This window comes from Zosterops lateralis (assembly GCF_965231275.1).
Source record: "Zosterops lateralis genome assembly, chromosome: 1".
Lineage (NCBI taxonomy): Eukaryota > Metazoa > Chordata > Aves > Passeriformes > Zosteropidae > Zosterops > Zosterops lateralis.
The window spans coordinates 83,193,601-83,221,333 of record NC_139762.1 but is presented as its reverse complement, the minus strand read 5'-3'; the positions used below and the strand labels follow the sequence as shown (position 1 = coordinate 83,221,333).

At 44.3% G+C, this 27,733-nt stretch overlaps 2 protein-coding genes across 13 annotated transcripts in view; one reads left to right on the top strand and one right to left on the bottom strand.

The window, feature by feature from the left end:
* Positions 1 to 2,887: 2,887 nt before the first annotated feature.
* Positions 2,888 to 6,509, top strand: FIGNL1 (fidgetin like 1; the record flags this gene model as incomplete). The annotated part of the gene is made up of 2 exons (XM_083861398.1): positions 2,888 to 2,927; positions 3,872 to 6,509. 2 exons carry the CDS (start codon positions 2,888 to 2,890, stop codon positions 5,947 to 5,949), a joined length of 2,118 nt encoding a protein of 705 aa, XP_083717524.1. The 3' UTR covers positions 5,950 to 6,509.
* A 15,830-nt stretch (positions 6,510 to 22,339) lies between these two features.
* IKZF1 (IKAROS family zinc finger 1) overlaps positions 22,340 to 27,733 on the bottom strand; it is a 69,530-nt gene continuing 64,136 nt past the window's right edge. For all 12 annotated transcript variants that reach the window (XM_083858473.1, XM_083858469.1, XM_083858478.1 and 9 more), the window contains one exon: positions 22,340 to 26,704. In XM_083858473.1, the coding sequence (XP_083714599.1) occupies positions 26,001 to 26,704 (704 nt within the window). In that variant the 3' untranslated portion in view covers positions 22,340 to 26,000. The remainder of the gene's footprint in view (positions 26,705 to 27,733) is intronic.

The following is a 27,733-nucleotide window of genomic DNA, read 5'->3' as shown; positions in this document are numbered from 1 at the left end:
TCATCTTGTCCTGGTCAGAGCTGTTCTCCCAAAAAGGCCTGTGCAGCAGCTGCTGTTTTCGGGAGCCAGGGTTATGGCTGGGGCTTTGTGCTGGGCCAGCGTTCACGGAACCATCTCCTGTGGGCCCGTCCCGCACGGGGTGCCGAGGACAGAGCCCGGCACGGCACAGGCCCGGCTGCCCGAGGGATTTCTGTCTGCCAGGAGAGAACACACTGGGAATGCCGATGGGAGGCGGCCGCCCTGCCGTTTGGGGAGGCCAAACTCGAGTGTGACGCAGGAAGAGCCACAGCAATTCCGCTCCTCCCGTGCAGGTAAAGACCTCGCCTGCCCCACGGGAATTGCACATCTCCACGATCCCATTTGCTGCTGCTGAAAATGGCCTGGACAGGCAAAAAAGGTGACAGAACCTGTGACATCCTCCAGCCTCTCCCTTCTCGGCTGCTCTGACCCTCAGCTGAGGAACCCAGCCCTGATCAGGAAGGTTTTCCCGCCCCGTGTGAGGGGCCGGCAGGGCGCGGCAGCCGAGACACCGGCACCGGGGAGCGCCCCAGGCCGCTGACGGGGCGGGAGGAGCCCGGGAAGGACGCGGAGGAGACGGGGGGGCAGGCAGGCGGACACGGGCCGGAGCCGAAGGGAGCAGGGGAAGGGGACGGGAGGGATCCAGGTGGGAACGCTCACACCGGACCCAGGACAGACCCCCGGTCCCCACACGGCGGGCACGCGCCACTCCACGCGCTGCGGCCGGCCCCGCCTCCCAAGGCACGGACCCCGCGCCCATTGGACAGCTCGGGCCTCAGGCGCAGCCAATGGAGAGCGCCTGCTCTGCCGCGCGCCGTCCCTCCCAGCACTGCGGGTGACGTCGGCTCAGCGAGCCCGCCCCAATCCCACTCGGCCCGGCCTCCCGAGCTCTGATTGGCTGCGTCTCCCGGAGCGCTGTTATCCCATTGGCGGGCGGGGCCGGGCGGGGAACGGGCGCGCGCGATTCGCGGCGGCGGCGGCGGCCGGTGGGTGCGGGGCGCGGGGCGGCCGGGACGGGACCGGGGGACGGGAAAGGAGGGAGCCGCGGGGCCCTCAGGGCTGGGCCGTGAGGGGAAACACCCCGCCCCCGGGCCGCCAGGGCTCCAAAGCTGGGGGGCCTTGGCTCGGCCGTGCCCGGGCAGCTTCCCGGCTGGATTCCTGGCCTGAGGGCAGGGAAAGGGCGGGCGTGCTCGTGTACTTGGCTGTGCTTCCCCCGGCCCCGTGCGGGGCCTGCCCGTGTGTGCGGGGCCTGCCCTGTGTGTGCGGGGCCTGCCCGTGTGTGCGGGGCCTGCTCTGTGTGCGGGGCCTGCCCGTGTGTGCGGGGCCTGCCCGTGTGTGCGGGGCCGCTCTGTGTGCGGGGCCTGCTCTGTGTGCGGGGCCGCTCTGTGTGCGGGGCCTGCCCGTGTGTGCGGGGCCTGCTCTGTGTGCGGGGCCTGCCCTGTGTGTGCGGGGCCTGCCCGTGTGTGCGGGGCCTGCCCGTGTGTGCGGGGCCTGCCCGTGTGTGCGGGGCCGCTCTGTGTGCGGGGCCTGCCCGTGTGTGCGGGGCTGCTCTGTGTGCGGGGCCTGCCCGTGTGTGCGGGGCCGCTCTGTGTGCGGGCCGCAGCAGCTCCCGCCCGCCCCGCGCTGAGGCTTGCACGCAGCCCAGTGCGAGATCCACTGGTGGCAGGGCTTGGATACAGCCTCAGCTTCAGGCGTGCACACCAAGGACCATGTCCTCCTCTGGGAACAGTTTCTGGCTGAACGTGTGTGCCTGGGACTCTCTTGGAGAGAAGCTGAAGGGCTGTGAGGGCAATTAATATGGATTAGACTAGGGGAAGGAATGATGCTATACGATTATTAAGATGTTTATGTTTAGTTATTACTAAAGGGTGGTGTCGAGAGGATGGATCCAGGCTTTTAGTGGTGCCGAGCAGTAGAGCAAGGGGCAATGGGCAGAAACTGCGGCACAGGAAATTCCACCTGGATATGGGGAAGAACTTTCCTGTGGGAGAGACATCACTGGAACAGGTTGCCCAGAGAGGCTGTGGAGTCTCCCTCACTGGAGATGCTCAAGAACTGTCTGGACACAATCCTGTGCCATGTGTGCTGGGATGACCCTGCCTGAGCAGGGAGGCTGGACCAGATGGCCCACTGGGGTCTCTTCCAACCTTCCCCATTCTGGGAAAAATCAAATCGAAATTTCAAACTGGTTACCACTTTTCACTTGTTATGACCTTCCCTCAGTGCTAGGAAGGTGACCACTGAATCACTAAGAAAGTGGTGGTGAACTTGAGATTTTATGTTCTGACTTATGGAAGTATTTCATTGGGACAAATACCTGCTATTAAACTTTTCCTGAACTTAGGCTTTTATGTCACTTAAGATATTTTTGATTCAACAGTTACAAAAAAACTTATGTGCACAGTGACTGCTTTTTAGAGAAAAGAACTGAAGGACTGCAGCCTTTCATGTCCTGTTCACTGTCACTCAGCTATGGATGGATGATTATGTGAGTTTGTATCAGATTCTCTAGGTGCAAGTTAGACTTCTCACGGTGCCAAGTTGGCAGTAACTTTTCAGAGAGAGTCTTACTTTTGTGGTTTTGTTTTGGGTTTTTTAATTGGATTTGCTTGTAGGGGTGCTGGATTTGCAGGTAAAATGTATTTTAACTTTTCTAAACAGCTCTACGAATTTGGGCTGTAGTAAGAAACATTCAAACCAAAATGATTTACATCCTCATTATTGATCATGTGTGTAACCATATAAGTATATGAGCAATAATCATACTGTGTTCTCTGTTGTCTAATCCTGATGCCAGGCTTTTTGCAAATAATTAGGGAGGATACCCCACATAGCCTGGATTCCTTCAGTTCTGTCTCCCCAGCCTGACATGAGCGTTGCACCTGTACCTTCATCTGCACTCCTGCACAGTCCTCAGCTGATCCAGAGGATTGCTATTTGACTCACAGTCTTGGGAAGGGTGCAGAATGTATGGACACGGTACTTTGCAGAGAAAGAAAATAGATTGTGAACGTGAGCAAACCACTTCAAGTCAAGTGAAATATTCCTCCTGAGCCAAATGTCATCTTTCCTTTTTCTTAAAAAAACCCCAACACTAAAGGAATTTCAATTCTGCTTTCTGAAACCAAGAAACAAGCATTGCTTTAAACACACAAGAGCTTTGTTTCTCTAAGGTGTAAAATGGGGACATTTTAGGGCCTTCTAAATGGAAGAAGTTTTGAACATTTACTATTAATCTGTTAATATTTTCTTAATCTGAAACTTGCTACATTCAGGATTATTCATTCCATTTTTATTTCCCCTTGGAGACACTGCACGCAATTTTACTTACTAGCTTAATTGTTTCATTTTTATTACCATCACTGTAATAATTGAAATCATTCTTTCAGTGGTGTATGCTCTGTCCTCTGGTGCACTATTATGTGCCGTATTCTGTCAAATAAGAGTGAAAGCACTGGTGATTTCATTTAACAAGGCCAGTTTTTGCTTGGCCATCTGTTACCATTCTTTGCAGCCTACTTACGTCCCCAGGAGACCTCTGGTTAGGAGCAAACTCTTTTTTTTTTTTTTTTTTTTTTTTTTTTTTTTTTTTTCCCTCCTACTTTTTTCTTTTCTTTCTGTGGTAAGGAAGAAAAGAGAACCTAAGTGCCTTTGCACCACAAAGCTGGTTGCTTTTTGAAAAGTGTAAAGTGTCCAGACTGGATAAGTAGCTTGCAAGACCTCCTGCTCTGTTTCTCTCGGTTAAAATAATGTGGGTTTTTCCTGTGTAAATGTTTAGGAAAGGGGGGGAGCAGGTGGTGCAGATGGTGTGCAATGGCATTTTGTAGCTGCAGGTATTTTCTGTCTGCTGCAGTGTCGGCAATGGAGGCCCCCGCCCCCAGCGCGGTGCACCTGAGTGACTGGCAGGAAAGTCACTTTGCCCTCACCTCTGGCACCTGCACGCCCGGGCAGAAGGCAGATGGATACCGTGCCAAGATCCTGCGTGTTCAGTATGCATGGGCAAACTCCGAGATCTCCCAGGTCTGTGCTGCCAACCTGTTCAAGAAGTACGCGGAGAAATACTCCGCGATTATTGACTCTGGCAACGCAGAGACCGGCTTGAACAACTATGCGGAAAACATTTTGACTTTGGCAACGTGTCAGCAAAGTGACAGTGACAAGTGGCAATCTGCCTTGACAACAGATAATGTGTTTGAATTGAAGTGTGTGCAAGAGAGGATGCAGGCTGGCAAAATTTTCCAGAGCTCTCAGATGGCACCAGCAGATGCCCGTGTGCGAGCTGATAAAGGGGTCAGTGCCTCCGCTGCTCCAGCTCCTCCTAAACTCGATGTCTTCAGCAGTGCTGGGGAGACTGAGCTCAGTGCTGCCTCAGCAAAATGTGCAAGTCAGGGACCAGATCTCCTTGGGCATCCCTCATCTTCCAAGTCCCTTCAAAACAGTGTGCCTCCTGTGACCAGAGCTTCAGACACACTTCCTGCTGCTCCAGCCTCCTTAAGCAAACAGGTTCATCCAGGTTTCCAGGCAACTCTGCTCTTTGGAAGTAAAGAAGCCACTAATAGTGGTTCTCTGAAAATGTCAGGTAACTGTTGTGATGGACAAAATCTGTCTCTTTTCAACCAGTCAGCTGTACCTGTCTGGTCTGCAAATTCTGGGAAAAGAAAAGCATTCTATGGTCTGGCTGATGAAGGCAGCACAGCTGTTCCTAGCCTTGCTCCATGTCAGGCTTCCATTTCTACAGAAACTAATGGCTTTTCAGGCCAAAGAAACAGAAACGAAGAGAGCAGTGCTCCTGGGTTTAAAACTGCAAAGGAACAGCTGTGGATGGATCAGCAAAAGAAATCTCAAAACCAGCGTACACCCATCTCGTCATATGGAGGTGTAAAAAAGTCCCTGGGTGCAGGCAGGTCTCGGGGTCCCTTCAGTAAGTTTGTGCCTCCAGTTCCAAAACAAGATGGAAGTGAAAATGGAGGAGCACAGTGTAAACCTTATGGAGGGGAATCAGCAGACCCATTGCTGCCTGTGGATGAACGGCTGAAGAACATCGAACCAAAGATGATTGAGCTCATCATGCACGAGATCATGGACCACGGGCCTCCTGTCAGCTGGGATGACATTGCTGGGGTGGAGTTTGCCAAAGCCACCATAAAGGAAATAGTGGTGTGGCCCATGCTGAGACCAGACATCTTCACCGGCCTGCGTGGTCCTCCAAAGGGGATCCTTCTCTTTGGCCCCCCTGGGACCGGCAAGACCCTCATAGGCAAGTGCATCGCATGCCAGTCTGGAGCAACTTTTTTTAGCATCAGTGCCTCCTCCCTGACTTCCAAGTGGGTGGGCGAGGGGGAGAAGATGGTGCGGGCGCTGTTCGCTGTGGCGCGGTGCCAGCAGCCGGCAGTGATCTTCATCGACGAGATCGATTCCCTCCTGTCCCAGCGCGGGGAGGGGGAGCACGAGTCGTCCCGGAGAATAAAAACTGAGTTTCTGGTGCAGTTAGATGGGGCAACAACCTCCTCTGAAGATCGTATCCTAGTGGTTGGAGCAACAAATCGACCCCAGGAAATTGACGAAGCTGCCCGAAGGAGGCTGGTGAAGAGACTGTACATCCCTCTCCCAGAAGCCTCCGCCAGGAAGCAGATTGTCACCCGGCTGATGGCAAAGGAGCATTGCTCTCTGAATGAAGAGGAAATCAAACTCATAGTGCAGAAATCTGATGGGTTTTCTGGGGCAGACATGACACAGCTCTGTCGGGAAGCTTCTCTGGGCCCCATCCGCAGCCTGCAGTCCATGGACATCACGACCATCACGCCGGACCAGGTACGGCCCATCTCCTTCCTGGACTTCGAGAGTGCCCTGAGGACGGTGCGGCCCAGCGTGTCCCCCAAGGACCTGGAGCTCTATGAAAGCTGGAACCAGACCTTTGGCTGTGGCAGATGAGCTGCATCACAGCTGTTTCACAGGAACCGTTCAGGGCTTCGGCACTGCCACGTGTTAGACCTGTGGCAATTTAGTGCGTCTGCACTTCACTTTGTTTCTGTCCTGGAATTAAACCTCCTTATGTTATGCAGGCAGATGTCCAGGCTCTGGCTGAGGCTTTGCCAGCTGAAAAGACCGTGAGGAACTGTTGGTCATGATACAAGAAATTGTTGAACAGCAGTGGGATTGAGAGGCTAACAGAATTTACAGATTGGTGGGAGAGATGGACAGATTGCACTGATGTTTAAGGGGAAGGTTATCAAACCTCACAAATAATTGAAAGGAATATTGGGGAAATCTTGCAAGGTCCAGCATGCTGTATCAGTACAGTAGGGGTATGGCAAAACTGGGATGGATGAGGAAGAGTAATTAGAGGTGCTTTGTTTGGGCAGAGACAGGAGAAGAGGGTGGAGGTGGCTGTGGACTTGTATGGAAAAATGGAAGAGGGGACAGAAGAGGAAGGTCTCTTGAGCATTGTTCCTGTCTGACAGCCTTTTGACTCATCACTGCAGTTAATCCCATCTTCTCATTAAACACTTTTTTTGATGATTTTCTGCTTGACCTTGCTGTCTGTGCTGCATCAGCATGTGTGGGTGTGTTTTATTGGGAGGTCTGGCCACCTGCAGGGGGAGAAGAGGCCATGGGTCACAGGGGCTTTAGGATCTTGGCCCAGCCATGGGGTAGCCAGTGTGGGCAACCAGGTACTGTAGGGATCAAAAACTCATTGCCAAACTGAAGGCTGGACAAGCTGGCAAGGAGGAAAAACAGGATTTGGGAAGAGCTCCCCAGTGGCAGGGTAAGGGGGCCCAGAGTCTGGGCATGGGTATCTGATAAACTTAAATCCCATGGCAGTGTCTGAAGGCTCTGTGAGTGAGGTGTCCTTGTGAAACTGGGGAGTGTGGGGGCTGTGTCACACACTGGTGACCTCAGGTGTTGTGAGGCTGGAGCTGAGGGACAGGGTGGGGCTGTGGGTGGGTTTGTGGGAGTGCATTTGTGTGTGTGTGTGCTGGGAAAGACACTGCTCCCTCTCTGTCCTTGTCTCTGTGTGTGGTTTTGTATCCACTGGTTTGGATTGGCTGAACCCCCAAGCAGAAACAGCAGCAGCTGCATCCATCAAATTAAGATGGAAGGTGCCTTACTCCGAGAGTGCTGGGCTCTAGTGGTCAGGAAGGATAAACCCCATGTCCCAACAGGTTCTGAGTTCCACTGCTCCTTAAAAAGTCCTCATGCATCAGTGGTGAAATTCCTGGCTGGCTTGTATTTGGCATTCATACCTAAGGCATTAAAGAATGCACAGCCTTTTATTCACATAACCTGTCCTTGCCCACTGGCTGAGCACAGCTGCCCCTGAAAGGAAAATAAATGGAAATCTTTCCTTTGGATTCCTTTGTCAGTGTGGCAGAGCTGGCTGCTCTGCTGTCTGTGCTTCATTTTCAGTTTCTCTAAAGAACTTTTTCTCCTGTTGGGGAAAATGCAGAGCTTAAAGCTGCCCTTCCATAGATTTCTCTGAAACTGGATGAATGCTGTTTAAGCAGCATTTTTTAAAGACATTTGGAAACTACAGGGCTCAGGAGACTATAGCGAGCCTTGATTTCAGAATAATTTGGAAGGCTTAGAATTACTTAGAGCTCATCCTGATTTAAACAAATAAGTCAGTTTTATTCATAGTTTTTTGTCAAGTTTGATATATATCAGAAATTGTTTTGCAGACGTAAAAACTCAGGTATGGGAATTTATCTTCATTTTTGAAATAGTGAAAATAGAATAATTAGATTATTTTGTAAGAATAAATGTGTGATGTGGTCCAAACCAATTGACTTTTGTGCCACTTGGGTAAAGATTATGAGATTAAGTCTGTTTTTAAAAGTTCAGTTTTGGAGAGCTGTAAACACACACTGGGAAGATTTTTGCTCTCTCCAAACATTTATTTAAATTTATTGTTCAGTCAAGTGAATGAAACACCAGAGAATTTTAATTGTTTAGTCAAATTAAGGGTTGCGCAAGGGTTAATAAATGCCTTATATATGATTAAATAATTGTCTTATTCTGGGAATTACTCTGGTGTGCTATGTGAGCATTCTGTGGTCATCTCTGTATCTGAATTTTCACATTTTAATGAAAGTGCTCTACAAGGAGGGACCAGTGAAAATCCACATGGTGACAAGAGAATGAAGCTCCTCCTGAGGTAACAAGGACTGGGACAAAAGTTCTGTGCCTCTGCATCTGTCTCCTGCAAAGTGGAAGTTGTCAAATACATAAAAGGTAGAACCAGACAAGGCCGTTCTTCCTCCTACTTTTTAGGTTTTTCATCTATTCATTGCAAGAATTGGATGAACATTCTGCTTTTTTCTTTTTTCCTTTTTTATTTTCTTTTTTCTTTCTTTCTTTTTAGGAAATACATAGAAATAGTGAAAGGGAGCATTAGGTAGAGTTTATTGTGTTTTAGTAATTGTGCAGGTGACACAACCATCTCTTCAGCCATGTAGCATTCTTTGGGCTTGGCTGCAGAGCTCAGAGCCAGCAGGACTTGCAGTGTCAGCCCAAGATGAGTTTCATAACCCTCTGTAACAGTGCCACCACACAGCGACTCGACTGCCAGGAACATAATTTCACAAAATACAGAAAATTGCACAGGAATAGGGCATGATTGTAATTTAAGGGAAATGGTGCAGATAAATCCACTTTAATGGGTCTGTTTAGTGTATGCAGAAACCTATGTACTTCATTATTTATTCTTTTTGGCTGGCTGATCTTTGGAGGAAGAAATGCAGGACTCTGGTTTTGTGGTTCAGCAACGTTGGGTGCACAATCTCTCAGTTTCTTTTAAAGGTAAATAATTGCAGTCCTGGAAAAGTCAGGTCTTATTAATAAACGAGGCAATTCAGACTCTCAGTGCATCTTGGATTTGAGTTAGCTAAATTGTCTCAGAGCTGTATGAAGTCCCCCGGGGGATTTTCATTTACAGAAAACTGTGCCAACACATGGAGGGGAAAAAGCTGATGAGGCAGAAATGATCATCACCTGCTAATGGCGGGTGGATGGAAACCAGACTGACCTCTTAAGAGCATCACTACGACTGAACTTCTGAAACAAGGCAATTTCCTTCTAACAGAAATTATGGAACTGGTCACAAGCCAACGTGGCATTGGAAAAACAACTCACCAAACAAACCAGTGCGGGCTGTCCCCTGGGCTGCATCTGCTCCATGGGTCTGCTGGAGCCAATTGTGCCCTGCCCCATGGAGGCCACTCCTGCAGCCCTGCCCTGCTGACACCTTCACACCTGCACCCAGCACAGAACAAATCATGCAAAAGCAGGGCTTAGCAAAGATACAGAACAGTATTCCCGGAGTCCACATTTCTTAGCCTTGCTTTTTAATACTTTGTTACCATTCTATACCTTACCTTTAGAAAACAGTCATGTAAGATGCTGTAGATATAAGCAGCTGTAGTACTAAGTCTCTAGTACTGTTTTTATGTCCCGTTAGGTGAGAAACTTCATATAACCTTGGGTCATAGCTGTGAAGCCAAAATAACATTATCACAGAGTTACAGGTCTGGAAAGGACTATAAGAAATCCTCAAATTCCCACTTTGTGTAAGATGAATTAATTTTTGTGGTACCTGGTGCATGTTTTGCCTCGTTTGTTCTTTAAAAACATTCAGCACTTATAAAAACTTTGGTCTCTTTTTGGACTTCATTCCCATACCAGTGATATGATCATACTCGGGACTTGATGTATTCAGTGGATGCCACAATGCAAACACAGAGTCATAAATGAATTAGCCATTAATCAAGGGGCTTTCTTGCCTGGATTTTTCTGTAGAAGATTGAAGGTGAGTAAAGTTCTTCCCTAATGTCTCATTTCTGTTACTGTGATGAAAGTGTTTTGTGCCTTATCCTGTCTCTATTGCTCACATCACAGACATGGGGAAAGGTTTAATCCTCCCCTTGGTAGCAGGTACCTGAAACAGTTGAGATGTGTCATCATTCAGCACTACAATACTTGTAGTAAATAAATGTCACTCTTGCACTGCTTTTAATAATTTCCTCTTGGTTAGTCTTCTGGTCACTTCTGTGTGGTCATCTCTCCTCAGTGTTGATACCCCAAATGAGAGTGCTTGTCAGTGACAAGGGACAAAACTGGAGCAGAGCAGGACTGACCATGGGTGCAGGGTGGTAGATGAACTTTTCAGTGTATTGTTCATTTTCAGCAAAGTTGTTCTGAAGTTGCTGTGTTTTCCCATCTTGCCCAGGTTGGTTTCAACAGCAGAGTTTCACAGAGGAGCCTCCCTCTTCCATCACGAATAGTCACCAGTGAATCCATCCTCACTTCTGCAGGGAAGACCCAAGTGAAATCTCTGGCATGCCTTGTTATTTGGCTCTTAATGCACTTTGATTATGGCTGTACAACTAACTGGGCAGGGGTGTTACAACAATTTAGTAATTTCTATCTTCAGAAAATATTACAAGAAAGACTCAGAGCAGGTGTGTCCTGTGTCCATATTCCCAGATTACCGAGGCACATAACCTGTTCTAAAGGAATATTAAGTTGTTTTCTTGTGGCAAAGATGGAGCAGTAAGCAAAAGGCAATATCGTTCTCTTCCAGAAGCTGAGGGTCAAGGAAGGTGAATGAAAGCTGCAGGGATACTGTAAAGACACCAGATCTTCTTTCTGGCTGGGGGAAGAGATGATGCAGTGCTTCCTCACTGTAGGTCACTGAGGCAAAGGGGAACAACTGCCCTTTCTTCACCCAGGCATGACTGGAGTCGTTATCTGGGCAGGGAAGGGGGGGAACAGAAAAGGGGAACCTTCAGCTGTCCAAGCTTGAGCAGGGACAAAGCTGCTGTGGATGCAATTGGAATGTAGCATCACGACCACAAGCTCATGGGTGCAGCTGAGGTGGTCTCTCAGATTCCCAAACAACACCCTAAAGCCCATGAGAGCCCCTCTGTTTGAGCTGGGTTGGTTTGTAGTGGTCAGAGGTAGGGTGGCATCTTGTGTTCTGTCCTGCCTCTGATCTTATCACATCCTGCTTGGCTACAGCGCCTGCAGCGTAATCAAACACAGCCAGGCTGCTCTGAGGCTTTCCACCAAAGCCACATGAGAAAAGCTCCCAGGAGCTCAGGCTTTCCCCTAAACTCTGCTGATAGAAAATTCCAGTTTCAGATTAGTTTGCCTGGTTTTGGAACTGGCAGGCTGCAATCTGAAATTCTCTCTGGGCTTTGGAAAATGGAAAATGGAAACACCTGAACACCAAGAATTAAATGATGGCCAGCCTGCTGATGCTTTGCTCTGAAACACTGTCTGAAACAATTTTATGTTCACAGAAAAAAAAAAAAAAAAAAAAAAAAAAAAAAAAAAAAAAAAAGCTTTTTTCTTTTCAGAAGTAGATTTTTGATTTTTTTTTGATTTTTTTCACAAAATCAAAATTCTGGACAGTGGCTTGTGAAAATTCCTACCCAATTCTTACAGGTTTTGAGTTCTGTACTATGGGTTAAAATGTAATAAGATTAAGTTGCCTAGGTTTCTGCTTTTAAATTTAGAGTGATTTTTCTGACTTTTGATTACTGGTGTTAGTAAAACTGTCTCTTTATAATTTTTTGCCTACAGCCAAAGTGTGTCAGCCAGCTGGGGCAGTTCCACCTAAACCTGTTGTGCAGACTCATTTTGATTAATAAGTGTCCCCAGTCCCAAATATTCCTCAGTGGTGGGGAAGACCTGTGAGTCTGTTTTCTCCTTTCCCAAATGAGTAATTTTATTTTGTGACACTTGCAACTAGTGACAGCTTCTCCTTGCTGGTCTGATGTAACCAGTGAGATTTCTTACAAGAGTTGTTACAAAATAGCTCGTGCTCACACACTTAATTCAATGTTCTGAAGAAGGAGAACTTATTTGACCTGTGGACTTTTTTTACCAAGTATGGAAAGAAAAAAGAAGAGGAGTAAATATTGACATTAGGAGCTTGAATTGGCTTGATATGCTGCATTTTTTGCACACCAATTATTTGCACTACAGAATGGATATAGATCTGGTGTAGTGAGGGATATAGCCATTTACATAGCATTATAGAAATTCCTGGTTTTTCTTAAGTGATGGAGAAGTGTTTTCAGAGAGGGCATGAACTCTGGAAGCTGGTGTCAGCTTCTCTTAATAAAAAAGAGAGAAAACTCAAACAGAATCAACTGAGAAAATGGAAAAGTACTGTGGGTGAGGAGATCAATTCCATATACAGACACAAATTAACACATACTTTCAGGCTGTTTTCTCTTTGATGATGTATTTTTCAATACCTGTCGATGTCTTAATGTTATATAAAAACATACATTTAGTGGTGATGGCACAGAACAGAAAAAGAAAACTCCACTTTCAAGAAGGTCACAGAACCTCTGAGCTGGCACAGCTACAACTGGAGAGAAGAAGCAGCTTGTAGTGACAATTCTGTGATCAGTTCATTATTTTCTGAACGTGCCTTATGATTTTTTTTTCAGTGATTTTAATGCTAAATTTAAAAGGTTCCACCCTGCTTAATGTGGTGCCTTACTGTCATATGACAGTGAGTCTCAGAGCTGACTGAAAAAAAAAAAAGTGATAATTAAAACATTGTGATATCAGAAGTCATTCCAAACCCAGGAGTTTTGCATCAAAGAAACAGAAGATCAAATTTTCAGAAACTTTTGCTGTCATCTGCTGAAAACACACACTAACACTCTGTCTGTAAATGCCTCAGAAGGGACGAGGCTGAGCACGCTGGGGACTGCTCCATTGTGGTTTCTTTCATCAAAACTATTTTTCATGTATTTTTAAAAATAGTTGTGGTACTCCCCAGATAGTCATGGTAGTGTAACTCTTGCCTCTAGTCACCCCAGAGGAGAGGGAATATATGCCAGGGAATGTTACCTTTTGTCTGTAGAACAGTCCCATTAAAAAAAAAAAAATTAAAAAATCTATGTTTTAAGAGTCTCTATTGCCCCTAGAGCAGAGGAAAAGCAATGCTGCCTTATTTCTATCACCAGGGAGGAATGAATGTAGTTATGGTCTGTGGGTGAATCCCAGTATCCTGGACACATGTGCCTGCAGACACAGGTGGCAATGGCACTGCTGCTCCTCATGTTCCTCAGCCTGGGGATGTCACACAGCACTCTCAGCAGCAGAAGTTGTGCAATAGGATATGGGAGCCAGGTAAGCTCAAAAACTTTAACTCTGCCTCCATTTAGGGCAAGCCTGAACGATGCCTTGCTCAGTCTATGCTATATAAATCTTAGAAGTTTATGGAGAAATAGTTATCCCCAGGACTCGTCTCCATTTCCAGTAATAGCAGTCTTTCCCAGGGAGATGAACACAGCTGTAGTGTTTTGAGTGGCTTTTTTTTTTTTTTTTTTTTTTTTTTTTTTTTTTTTTTTTTTGTGGCCTGCCACCAGATGGAGTTCTTTTCCTAAAGAAGTCCATCCAATTTCTTAAGGAAAGCCCAAGGCTAGTCAATATTATTTCCTTGTTTTGTCACTTAAAATCATCCATTGTCACTGACTTGATACTGGAGTTTTATTAATTATTTTATTTATTGTTATTGTTCTTCTGTCGGGGGGACTTTGATTTTTAAGGTTTGTTTTTTAGGGAGCTGCAAAAACCAGGCTGATACTTAAAGAACTTCCTATTTAACAAAGCTAGGATTCTGAAAGATTAATTTTACTTTGTGTCCCAGGTCAACTGGGGCTGGGAAAAGAGGTGAAAATCCTACTACAGTGCATTTTTATTTAACCTGATCCTTGATCTTGGAAATTTTAATAACAGAATAAATGAGCAGATACAAAAAGTCTCCCAGGCTGAAGATCCTGAAAATGTATCAACATGTAGATACACGACAGATAACAGGAGCTGAGTCCAATTAACTCAATAGTCTCGATTCATTTGAGTTTTGGTTGGTAGCAAATGGCATTTGCTGCTCTCTTGGAGTTGTCTCAGAAGTGAAAACCACTGTGCTCTTGCAGCAGGGTGGAAGCCCAGCATCCCTGGCAGCCAGCAGTGCAGGAGCCTCTCCTGAAGCCCTGTCAGGATTCCTTTGTGCGGGGCAAGGAGTTAACTTCGGGACATCCCTCTGCCAGGGCTCGGCTGAGCTGTCTGGGCAGCGTGCCCATGTGCCCGGTGCTGTGGAGCTTTTGTGCCCGAAGAAACCACTTGACTGATTTCTCTGGAGAAATAATTCCCTGGAGTCGCTGGGGACTTCAGCTCCCTGAGCGCGTTTCAGGGGAAAATCGCCGATGCCATCCACGACCACTGAAGGGTTTTAAAACCCTGTATATATTCAGATGGCTGATATTGCTCTATCTCCTTGAGTCCTACAGTTTCTCACTTCCCTGCTTTGTGGGTCAGATGCTCCGAAGCCAATTTACATCAATTCCTGGCACTGTTTTTAAAGGAAGCAAGGGGGAACAGCATGAAGTCTCACTTTCTGCCAACAACAGGAAGCGCACGCTCTTTGTCAGGCAGCTTGTGTCAGCCATCCCTTCTGTTGAGCCAACAAATTTCTGGACTACAGATCTAGTTTTCCACACAGCACCGCTCAGCAAATCCTTGGAAAGGCAACGTCACAGTGTGGCAGCATGGATGGTCGGGGGGAAAGCCCAATGCTGCTGCAATTCCCTTTTTCGAAGGGAGCGTTTCTTTAAAGAGCAGTCGCCTGAGGGAAGGGAAAGGAAATGGTGATAACATCTCTCTCTCTCTTGTTCTGTCCCCTGGGTCTGAACGTGCTGCTGCTGAGATCTTGCTGCGGGTGATGCTGCAGAAGTCTCCTGGTGGCCTCTGGGGTGGTGCCTTGTAACACATCTGTCCTGCCGGCTGAGCAAGTTGAAGAGGGGCACTCTTGGATCCTGTACTTAAATTTTGTGCATAAAGCAGGCCAAAGTACTCTGTGGGGTCCAGAAATTTGTTTTGTAGTTTTCTGAGATGGTCATAGATCAATCCAAAACCACTATTTCTTTTCTTTCTCCTCATACATAATTAAAATTGAAATTGATATGAGACTACCATAAAAAAACCAGAAATCCCTTCTCTGTAATATCCATCTTTGGGATAGCTCTTTCCAGGCCCACTTTTTCGTGTGCTGACTGCATGTGATGATTGTACTATTTTTTTTTTTCCTTATCACTGCTGTGAAACTTTTAGAAAGCTCACTGCAGAAGCCAGTGTTTCCTACAGCTACCTTCATTCCTCCCAGTGTTTTCCTGGTGCAGAGGCAGGCTTAGCCTAAAGAAGCCAAGAAGTGCAATTTCCTGAAGAAATTATTTTTTGAATTTTTAAGCCCTTTCCCTCTGAATTTATATATTTTTTTTACTTTTGTGAATTTCTTTTCACTCTTCTGCTGCCACCAAACTTCCTGGCATCTGTTTCTTCTAGGCATTTCTTCTCTAACCCCATGCTAGCAAATTTGTCGGGGTGTCCTGTGGGGCTGAGTGGCTCCAGCCTCTCCCTCTTCCCCCTGCCCTGAAGGCTTTAACTCTTTTAGCACTAATGCAGTCCTGGGCTTGAGAAGAACTACGGTCCTGGTACAGTATTCATGACATAATATTTTGGAAGTAGCAAAAGACTTTGTGGCAAAAGCACACAGCAGAGTAAGATGTGGAAATGATGGGGTTTGAGTCAAATATTTCCCTGATTGCAAAGGAAATTAGGCAAGCAGTTTATACAGGAGAAGCAGAACCAAAAGGAAAGCTCTTTGCTTTCCCCCTCGGCACGTACTGTTTCTCCAGAGAAGCTGTGGTGATCCTGCAAAGTTAGACAAGGAGGGTGTAACAAGTTCTTCCCTATTTTCTGGAAATCCCACCCTCTTTCCACAGCTTATCTGAAGTTTCTATTTTGCACGTTCCTATTTGTGCAAAGTTTGGGCAAGCCTCATCTTTTCAGTTGCAAGTGAGCCTCTAACTAAAGCCCTCATAGGCTGACTTTTTAAAAATTATTTTAATTTTCTTTTTTCTTTTTTTTTTTCCTTTATTTTTTTTGCAGAGTTTTTGGTGTGGTTTTTGTTGTTGTTGTTGGGTGGTTGTTTTTTTTGTGGTTTTTTTTTGTTGTTGTTTTTGTTTTTGTTTTTGTTTTTGTTGTTGTTGTTGTTGTTTGGTTGTTTTTTTTTTCCTTCTCTGACATTGTTGGGAGGGCAAATGGGGTTATTTTTTGTTGTGTTTTGAAGGCTTAGGAAAGCATCCCAACCTGTTAAATCAGCTGGTCACCATAAAAGAGACATTTGACCAGAACATTATGTATCCGTAGAAAAAACTGAGAAAGGGCCCACAGGGCTGTACACCAGACAGAGAGCCCCTGTCCCAACATTGTTTTCCTTTTTTATCTGTGCATCATTTAAACACATTTGCAAGGAAAACGCTGTCTAACTTCAACAACTAATCATGGAACAGATTATGTGTCTTGGTACGTTTGGTAAAAATATTCAGTGAATTTAGGAAACTTAAGATATTTTCATTAACAGAGAAGTGGATGGAAACCTGGCAGCTCTTGGTTAAAAATCTAAAATTTTTGAATATTTTGAGTTAGACAGACATGTGGTGTTTACACAAATAGTACATGTGCACAAACACACACATACTTTGATGTAATGTAAAGCCTGACTTCTTAGTCCTGTGGCCTTTTTTCAATTCTTAGCTGTTAGTGCAAGGGTTTGAAGTGGGGTTTCCTGAGTTTACTGTCCACCAAGGAGGAAGCCCAATCTGTGGCTGGAGAATAAACAAGAAGACCTGGGTCCCAATCATGACTTTGTCAAAAACCTGTTGCATTAGCTTGCATAAGCAATTCAGGGAGGGTTTTGTGCTTCAATTTTCCTTTCAGGGAAGGATGTAGTTGTTTCACACTAGTGCTGCTGCTTGCAACCTTTCAGAAAAAGTATCTTGAATTTTGTAAACTATAGAATAAATTTAACGATAACAGGAAGAAATTGTATCACCTTTTGCTTCCAAGTTATTTCCACTTGTAATCTTATGCACACAGACACACACTCCTCCTGAAGTCAACAGAGCTACACACCTGCTGTATTGGGAACAAAAATGGATATCCTCCACAACTGTATCTCCAGAGAATGGGACAGTAAGAAAAGAAAAAAAAATATTTTAAATTAATGACGGCATCAAAGGAATTGTTAAAAAGGACTTATATCACACAATTCTCTGCTTTGTCAGGTATTGAAGACAAGAAGAAAATGTGAATGTATAGCGGGAACACCCAGGCTGGCTGACTGGATTTAGCAGGGCTGCTGGGTCGGGAGTTGTCACTAAGATCCAAAGAGAAGAATAGTTTTAGTTCAGAAATTGATTTCGGGTTTAAGGATAATCAAGAAAAGAGGACAATTCTCCCATAGTATAGTAGGAACTATAATAGGCATGCAACCATTAAGAAAGGTGGAAATTTTTTTTTTCCTCTGAAATGCACTGGGTTTGGCTTTTCTTAATTCTGTGGTAATAACCCTTATGGTAGAGAGTAATTTCTTCACCGCTGAACTCGATATGTTAATTTTTCCACCCAATCTTCTACCACCCTTCATTTCCCTTCTGGTCTGCCTATCACTTCTGGTACATTTGCCCCTACCTTCAATGACCAATTCCTGAGCTATCAAGAAGTAGTTAATGAAACTCAGGCAGATGCCTGTAGTCTCCTTCTCCTGGCCTGAGCTTTGGAATTCTGTTGAAAATGCTTAATTTTAGATGACCTGTTCTATTAACACGTGCATTTCATTGTTTTCCTAAAACCACTCAAGCTTTTCTTCCTCTGCTCTTTCTGCTGATCAGGATCCCACCTTTGTTTAAAGGTCAGTCAAACATGATGGAATTGTCACTCAGGGAGAAGCAGCTGCAGGGTCTGTTGGTGCTGGGTGCTCCTCAGGAGCCTGAGTATTCTCACCCTCTCAGCTTTACTCTGCAGAAAAAATTCTCTTGACAGGTAATATCATAATAGCATTATATAACTACAATATATCTTGTAAGACTGGCTGGTGTCTCAGCCTCCATTACAGAGAGGTGGCAAGACAGATGTTTCCAAAGCAGAAGTAACCGTTCTAATTTGTACCAATACTTAATGAGTCCAAAAACCCCCTATGTAGTTGTGAGTGCTCAGCACAATTCCCATGTGCATTTGCTAGACTATGCAAATAAAACGCTATCTATATTATTAGCCAGGAACAAAGTGACTGGATGCAAAGCAAAAGTAAAGAGTTCGTGAATGTTTCAGAGCTGGACCTGGGGAGGTGAATCTGTTATGTGCTGTGCTAAAAAAAAAGTGAAATTCATGTAACAGGGTTTGGTTACTGCTCACAGATATGTTTTTGGCAAGTATTTACACCCTGTTCTTTTTCTTCAACACAATGTTGAATAAGTCTATATTCTCTCCCATAGATACACTGAGGAATTTCTGTAAGATGATAAAGGTATATTTTTGTACACTGCAACTATCAGTGAAATAAACCTGCAGTGTTTGAATCCAGATTTAGACAACCCTCAATGTTAAGAGCTCTGTGGATCTCTCTTCTGATTCATAGAACATATTAGGGCTGTAGTTTCTTTAATCCTTGTCAATGCAACAGGGACACTATAAAGTAAAAGCTATAGTCAAATGGACATTACTATCTTCTTTGAAGCGAAATAGGGAGGAATAGAAAAAGAAAACCCCCTCTTTTACTCATAGTACAAATCCCATCTATGTTTTATGCTGTCCCCTCAATATTCAGGTTATTTTCCCAGTTATTTTGGTGGACTGCATGCAGGGCTGGCAGGTGCAAAGTCTCTGACATGTTGGTGAGGCTTTTCAGCCAGAGGCTCCTATCCCTGCTCCCCCAGGCAGATGACTCTCCCCGGGAAGGGATGCCAGGCTCCTCTGAGGTCCTTGGCTCTGTTCTTAGTCGTAAAGAGATTACAGGGGATGTTAGCCTAGACTTGTGGCATTCCTGTACCCAGGATCTATGAATTTCAATGCAGGCAAATAGAGGAGACGTGCTCAAGGTCAGTTCTGCTGCTTGTTGAAAAGTTTATGGACTTCAGATTGAAAAATCAGAGCATGCTGAAATTTGTTGCTAAAATGTCAACTGACTGAACAGAGATCAGGGTTTTAGCCCTGAAAGCTTCAGTGGAGACCTGAGGACTCCCACCAGAGGTTTCCCTAGAGAAGAGTTGAGAGCAACCCCCGGCAAGCAGTCGGGTCACATTTAAGATTTAATCTGGTTGAACCTTGAGTGGGAAACAAGAAGTGAAAACTGTCAACTGTGCCCAGATCCATTCAGATCACTTCTAGGGACAGTTTTGATACCAAATTATCCTTGTTATGCAAAGTTCCTCACCAACCGGCTGGTTCCCAGTTATGCATGGGGAGAAGCGGTGGCCACATCTGCTTCCCGTTTTGCCGTTTCGGAGACGAGCCATCTGTTTGGCCTCATCCCGAACAGCCTGCTTGGGGCTGATTAACTTCCTCACCCCCACCAGCCCCTGCCTCACTGTCTGCTGCAAGGTGTAGATTTTTTTTTCTACTTTCTTCTTTTTTTTTTTCTTCTTCTTCTTTTTTTCTTCTCTAACTGCTCATAAACCAGAACCTTCACTTCTCTCCCAAGGGACAGGAAGGCGTTGGTTTGTGTGATTTGCAGCCGCCACCAGCGGCAGGAACAGCAGCAGCTGCCCTCCATCATTCACATGTTCCATACGTGTGGTCAGGACAGATAAAACCAGGAATTGTTCCATGTCCTGGGATGGCTTTAAAGCAGTGAGACCTTTCTCTATGTGAAAAAAAGAAAAAAAAGAAGAAAAAAAAGAAAAAGTAATAATAAATGCAGCAGAAATCTCACTGCAGTTAACAGGGATCTGTTCATTTGGCAAGAGTGGGGTCTCAGTCATGCTTGTGCAGCCTTTTTTTGTTTAAATGTGATTAACTCCTGCTGTCTGAAGCCTGGCTTTGGATTTCTCTCTTCCATCTATCCCATTTTCAGCAAAACTTTGCGATTATTTGTCCTTCCTGTTTTCTGCATGCCCATCTACTGGCCATTACAGCAGGATTTCAGAAATGCTGCATGTCTGCTGCTGTCAGTGACTTCACTTCAGCACCTCTGAAAAGTCAAAATCTGTGTGGCCAAAATAAAGAAGCATCAAAATTTTGAAATTGGGATAATGGATGTCCTGTTAAGATTAAGACTTCTGTTGCTTTCCACAGGCCAGGTCTGAGGAATTTTTGTCTTTCATGATGCATTTTGACGAGAAGTTATTCTCATGTACAATTTTCCTTCTAGACAACAATTGTCCTGTGTTTCATGCTGCTGAACGCAGCCTGGCTGGCCCAGAGCAGGGGAGGATGCCCTGGAGATCTGATCCACAAGACAGGCATGAACAGCTCGTTCAGAAGTCAAATATTTCGACTTTCCTGTTGCCACATTTTCAGTTTTCAAATTGTCGGTGCTGCTGCTGAAACATGAAGCTTTCAGTGAAAGCTTTTCCTTTCCTTTTGGCCATCTCACAAGCTGATAAAAGCAGTGCAATATCCTCAGTGTATTGGCAAAGCCAGGAGCATTTCTAACTCCTTTTCCCCAAGTAAGATGTTGAGTGATTCTCACACACACCCGGACACACACACCCACACACACACCCCCACACAACATCAAAACCCCAGGAAATTGTTACATTATCAGATCCACATGCGCCAGGTCTGGCTCTGAGTTCAAATTTTGGTATCTCTAAAATATTTGTGTGTCTTTTAGTGTATTTCTTGATTTCAAAAACATTGTTTGTTGAGCACAGGGTAATGATGTTTTGGTATTTTCATGCTTATGAAGGGATTAGGAAGCTGGTCTGGGCACTCGAGGCTGAAAATACTCACCCCTGGTAGCTGTAGGTTTTGTCTGTGTAACTATTTGTGTCTTGGCACCTGCCACAGTTTCTGATGTAATTTAATCAAGCTATTGGAGTAGGAAAAATGTAAATGTGTTGATTTGAAGGAAGTCTTTGAAACAGGATAGATAAGAGACCCAGAACAGATTTTTAGGTACAGAAACTTGCATTTAAATCTGTGGACGTCTCTAGCTCAAGGATTTAATAGCACTGATTGAGAATATTACATTTGGTCTATTTTTGTGTTTGCTACTATTATTATTAAACAGATCATATTTGTTTTGGAGAAAAGTCACCAGCTGAAACAGAAATCTGTAGTTTGTTTCATTTACTGAGAACAAGCTATGATGGGGAACAAAGAAATAAGGATGTTAGTTCCTTCTTATATTATGTAGTCATAGTTTATGATGAAATTATACCACAAAAACTTAAGGAACTTAAGGAAAATTTAGATTTTGGGAACCTGTAAAAGAATCAAAAATCAAGAAACTAAGAAATCAAAAAATCTTAAAATTAAGAAATACACTAAAAGACACATGAATATTTTAAAGATACCAAAATGAGAACTCAGAGCCAGACCTGACGCATGTGGATCTGATAATGTAACAATTTAGATTTTGGTAACCTGTAAAAGAATTAATTGCAATACTATTAGGGTTTGTTTTGGGGTTGTTTTAATTTCATTTTTAATTTCATTTAATTTCATTTTCATAATAATGGAGTTTAACAAATGGAAATATTTCTGAAACTTTATAAATGGTACCTTTTCTGAGAAAAAAACACTGATGCTTGTTTGCATTAAATATGTGATGTGAAATTTACTGTGCTGGAATCTGAAGGAAACAGGGACACCCGCAGAGAAATCACCTTTGTTATGGCAAATAGTAGAAATAATTTCTCTGTGTTTTATTTTGATTTACCATGACTCTACATGCAGAAGTAATTGTGTTATGTAATGACTCCATCTGTCTGGTGGGAGGGAAGAGTGCGAGGAGAAGGCTGGAGGGGAAGCACTTCTAAAGGTGAGCTGCTTCAGCACCTGGGTGATTGGGACGGGCAGGGACACTCTGGATAGCAGGTGACCAGTTCAGGACCTGATCTGCACTGGAGCTGGCTGAGCAGGGCTGCCTCACACAGGGGTGAGGGCAGGCTGGTGACACAGCCCGGCTGTTTTGGCCGTGGAGATTGGATTGTGAGGCAAGCACGGAGAGACTCTCCCTGGTGCAGGGACAGCACGGATGGGCTCCCCATGGGGCTCTGTCCACCTGCACCTCACCTTGCTCTGTGTCCCCTCCCACACAGGCACCACCCACAGACACAGAGCCTCCAGCTGTGCCCACCAGGACAGCGACAGAAATATTCTGGGGTTTTTATCTTGTTCTCTTGTCTCAAAAGATACATCTCAGTTTGCAGACATAATTTAATAACACTTCCAATTTTTATGAAATTGCATTTTTTTTTTTAAATACAATATTCTCAAAGAAAATGAAGTTACAATATAAAACCACAGGAAAAAAAAAGGTGTAAATACAACTTTTTCTATTAGAAAAGGCAGTGCCTGGGGAAGGAATGGGAAGCAATTATTTTTTACTTTTTTAAAACAGATATAAACTTAAAACCACTCACATATTTACTCCTTTTAAAAGTCAACTAAGCCGTATCAGAGTATTGCACCATAGCAAAAAAAGAGGAAAAAGAAGATTACACTAAACTTTTCTGAGGGCACAGTTTGTTTCAATGTACACAGACACAACAGCCTATTTTCATGCCATCCTTGCACATGTTCATAAGTAAAATTACTGAACCACTGGTTTCTAAACAAATTGAAGATGGTTTTGTGCAAAAGAGAAAAACACTGGAAAAAAGCAAACCTATAAAAGCCCTTTAGTGAACAGAAAATGCCATTTGCTCCGCCTTTAGACTATGCCCTGATACACTGTGTCTTAATATACTTATACTACTGTACTGTTTATTATACAACATCAACATATTCTGATATAGTATAAATAAGAAAACTCCAGAGCCAGGAAACAAACCCACTGTGAGTGACAGTGCATCATCATGTCATACAAACCATTTTAGATATACATACACATACAAATGTATATAAAATATTAATGATACACAAAGCCACAGAGAGGGCATGTGCATGTCGACAAGAGGATGAGACACAGGGACTCAGACATGTGTGTGTGTGCACAGAGATGTGGTGAAGGTAGCAAATCTATCCAGGAATCAGAAATCACCTTTCAAAGCTGTATTTGAGGCACACTCGAACTCTGCTGGAGCTGTGCTTGTTTACATGGTTCAAGAATGTGGCTTTATTTGTGTTGGTTTTTGGTAAATGCAAAGAAACAAAACCACCTGAGTAAGTTGCTGTCCCCCTCCCCTGTATAGCTGGGGGAGTCTAAAAATGAAGAGTGGAAAAAATTATGACATGGGGTATATAGTGACCTAAACCTAAGTAGAACAGGAAGGAGGTCTAAGAGCAATAAAAGCAGAACGTTTCAGCCGATGTCTGATCTCACACAGGACATTGTAGCAGGGCTTAGAAATTACTTTGTCCCCTCATTTGGCACCAATCAAAATTGGAGAGGGGTAAGAACCCCTGAATGTATCCCTACCAGCTATGAAAAATGAACCCATTCCAACTGTACTTAAAGAAAGGTAAAAATTAAAGGAAACTCATCCATGCTAGTTACCCCCTGGAAAGTCCTCTTCAGATCATTCCTATACAAAATATTTGGCAACTCCTTGTTGCCAGGTGCAGCAGGCATTGATGACAAGACCCTGGCTGGGGCATGGAAGTGGCCAAGGATTCCTTGTGCCCACCCTTCATGCAGCCTCTTGGGCTGGAAAGTAACAAGCAATAAAGTCTCAGCTGAGTTATAATGCGGGAGGGCATCAATAAAGTCCCTTAAGGCAACAGAGCTCTAATGTGAGAATAGAGGTAATCACCTTTGGGTCTGCAGTTCAGGCTGCTCATTTTTGGGGGATAACATGTCCTAGTAATATGTTTTTCCTGCTGTGGATGTATGCACTGGTCTGTGGGCATTCCTACACAGCATTCACCTCTGGTGACAAAGCCACCGCATTGTCAGGCTCTTCTGCATGTTCAGTGTAAAAACACCGCCGTGCCCACGTGTCCAGTGAAGCAAGTGCCTCACAGCTGGCATGAACAGCCAAGGCTTGAGGTTGTATAAGCACACATTTGAGATTCATTTTTTCATCAGTGTCCTTCCTCAGCTTCAGTGTTGTTGCTCCTGACCTACACCTGCAAAAGTGAAAGCAGAAGGAACTCGGCATGCCTGTAATAGTATGTGTATATAGGAAATGTTTATCAAATATAGCTGCAAAATGTAGTATCAAGCCACATTGGCCCAGGTACAAGCAGCTCATGGTCCCATCAAATCTGTTTTATAGTAAATACGTGTGCTTGCATGCACTTGTGAATGGAAAATGTGTAAATGTATGACAAGAGTGCTAATCTTGTTGGGTATTTGTGTTTACTGAAAAATATCCATTCCTAATGCAGAGTGGAAGTATTTATACATCAGGTTAATAAGATGGGTTATTTTTATGAATGTTGCCCAGGAAATATTGCAGCACCAATGACAGATTTTTCGTGCAGCTGCAAAAACTTTTTTTTTGCCCAGTCTTAAAGCACAAAGGGTGTTCAGGGAGAGAAATGAAATATTTGGAAGAGGAAGCTAAGTAGAAGGTTTAAAAAAGAGTTTTTTATTAGATGTATTTGGAGTTAAAATCTATTTGTCATACAAGTTTTGATTCTAACTGAAGCTGCAGTACCTGCAGCAGAACCCACCATGGAGAAAGATTTTGGTGGACTTTTCTGCACTCTGCAAAAAGCTGCAGCCTCTGGTCTCCATGCTGCAAAAACCAATATTTTTTACATCTTACAATTAGTTCCACTGAAGTAAAAATAACTCAAAGCACTTAGTGAAGTGACTGGTTGGGTAGGAAGTAAAGGCTCTCCACACCTTTGTGGGCCTTGGTCCCTCATTAAATGGCAAATGCCAGGAAAAAAGAAGACGGCTGCAAATTTTGACTGGCTGGTTTAATTCATCTCAGTGCTTTAAAAATAATCAAGTGCAACACTTATGAGCAGAGCCACAAAATTTACAAAAGGATATCTTCTGTGCAAGCAAGATGGGATTTTTTATATCTAAGAGAGGGACATTTGGATATTTTCCAGACAGTTTAAAAAGATGAAAAATGTGCTCAAGGAGACTCCCCACACATATACTTATCAACTTTCTCAACTGTACATCATACTTTTCTAAATAACTAAAACTTTAAAGAGAAAAATTAAATACATTGTAACTTTTATATGCAGAGAAAGGAGGGGTTGCTTAACAAAACGTGGGGGTTTATTGGATAGGAAGAGAAAATATTTATTCAAAGAAGAGCCAACAATACCCTTTTTCTATACATTAAATGCAATTCATACTTCACAGAGTATATTACAAGGGTGTTTATTCTATCTTTTGCATTCCTGCTCACCTACCTAGTGACACAAACGAGGCATGTTTTGATGTCAATACCAGTAGCACCCTTGCAGGTGGAAATGTTCTACTTCTTACCACCAAAGCAACTCAGAACCTTCTGGCTCAGGGTGGGGGTCACATCCCACCCCAGCTGTCCATGATGTCATCTGAGATGGGTCCCTCCACTTTAGTTGAGTTCAATCTTCTCAAAAGAGTCAAATATTATCAGAAATCAAAAAACCACACATCTGGTAGAAGAGCCCTATGGTCAGGGTGTTCAGAGAGAACACCTGGCCACTGCTGCCTGGTGTGTCCTCGTTGTGTGGAGCATCCTGCACGTGGTAAGAGTTCTGGCAAGGGGGGCTTGCAAGAAGCATCAGTTCAGGGAAGGACTTTCAGCTACGTGACTACAAAAGCTCCTACTTACATTACTAAAAGTTTTTGGTGATCAAACATTTTCAGTAAAAACTCATTTAAAAAACTGAGTTGCGATGCATGCTACCAAAATGAAAACCCTGCTCTTGTGGGAGAACATTGCTGAACTTCTGATTCTCTTGTGACTTTTACTGTCCAGCTGACTTTTGCTTTGTTGCTGTCATGGCTGGTACAGCTCCAGTAACGCAGCTGTCGAGGCTCGGTCTGTGCCGGTGTTTTAACCCATGTGGAAACGGTGCTCCCCTCGGGTTATGTGGGAAGAGAATTCGTACCTGTCCTGGCTGTGGTAGCCACACATGTTGCATTCAAAAGGATCACGGAACCCATGGCAGCCCATATGGATCGTATACATCACATGATCCAAGAAAAGGACTCGACAATGTTCACACTTGTAAACCCTTACTTGCTCCCCATTGCTGCTGATCACTTTGAAAGCATCCTGGGAATTGTCAGTACCCGCTCTCAAGACATCATATTGCCTGTTTTCTTCTTTTATAGAGATGCCATTTCTTGCATGAGCACCTATGTGGTTTGTTAGGTAGATCAAACCACTGCGCTCCTCATTATTGCTCTCTGTATCTGTTGAGTCTTGGCAGCTGTTGCTGGGAGAGACGTCTCGTTCAGAGGAGACCGACTTGGTTTTGGAAAGCAGCAACAAGTTTTCCACTGTGCTGTCCTGAGGGAGGCTGGAGCGAATCTGATTGTCCCCGAGAGGTTTGTGGAGCTGATACATGGGGCTGATGACAGGCACCACCTCGGAGCCACCCGGCGGTGTCTGGACCAGGGGACGCAGGGACTCTGCCCCCAGGTAGCTGATGGCGTTGTTGATGGCCTGGTCGATCACGTGTGTCTGCATGAGCTCGTTCTCCTTCTCGTAGTTGATGCTGGCATCGTATGGAAGATCGGGCAAACATTTGTCACCTGCAGTGAAAAACAGTAAGGAGTTAGAGGGCTAATTTCTACAGATTAAGGAAATGAACATTATGGATCAATGAAACAGGGAAGAAGAGAGTTGGCTGAATCCACCTCTGAAATCCACCTAAGGTATTCACAGTTCTCTAATACAGCTGCTCAGAAAAGTGGTGGGTTGGCGGGTTTTTTTAGCATGCAAAATAATTTGAGGGCTTTGGAAAAGCAAATGCATGAAAGAAATTCTGGAAGTAATTATACAGGGATTCATGGGAGTTACAGATCTAGTGCTTTGTCTAATGTTTTCTCCATTCTCACTGGTGCTTCTCACCTGCCTCCTACAGTGAGCAGAGGCACTGCCTTTGTGGCTGGTGAAGCCAGTGTGCCCACACAGCCACAGCAAGCTTGGCCTGATGCTTCAGAGCACGAAGCACAGTATCAATATTTTTACCTAAAGTATGACATTCTTAGACTGAAAATTGAATGGTTTAGTTTCAGACCTTCAGTTTCTTAGAAATAACCCAAATCAGCAATGTGGTCACATATATGTCCTTTTGAAGAAAAATCAGTAACTTTTTTTTTTTTTGTATTGCCACCATCCCCACACACCTACCATAAGCCATGTAAGACACATTACCAGAAACTACCCATGTTCCTAAATATTTTCTGTCAAAAAGTTGTTGTGTACAGGAGTAACCAAGAATCACAGAAAAAAAGTATAAGTGCATTTGTAGTTGGAGCATATTTTTCCTACAATGTAGAAAGTCTTATCTAGAGCAAGGTTACTTATGACTGAACTTTGATTCTGATGGGATTCCAAAAGTAAGGGGTAAATCTTTAATTTTTTTTTTTTAATCAGGCTGCACTAGTGTGTATTTAGCTGGATACCCCAGTATTGAATGTTGAGTTTCACTGCAAATTCCCCCAAATTACTGGACAGATAGCAAAACATAGAAGGCAGAAGTTAGGAGTGGGGAAAAACTATTTAAATGCACAGATGCTGATTTTATGAACTTGAGCAGTCTTCTCTAACAGTTTAAA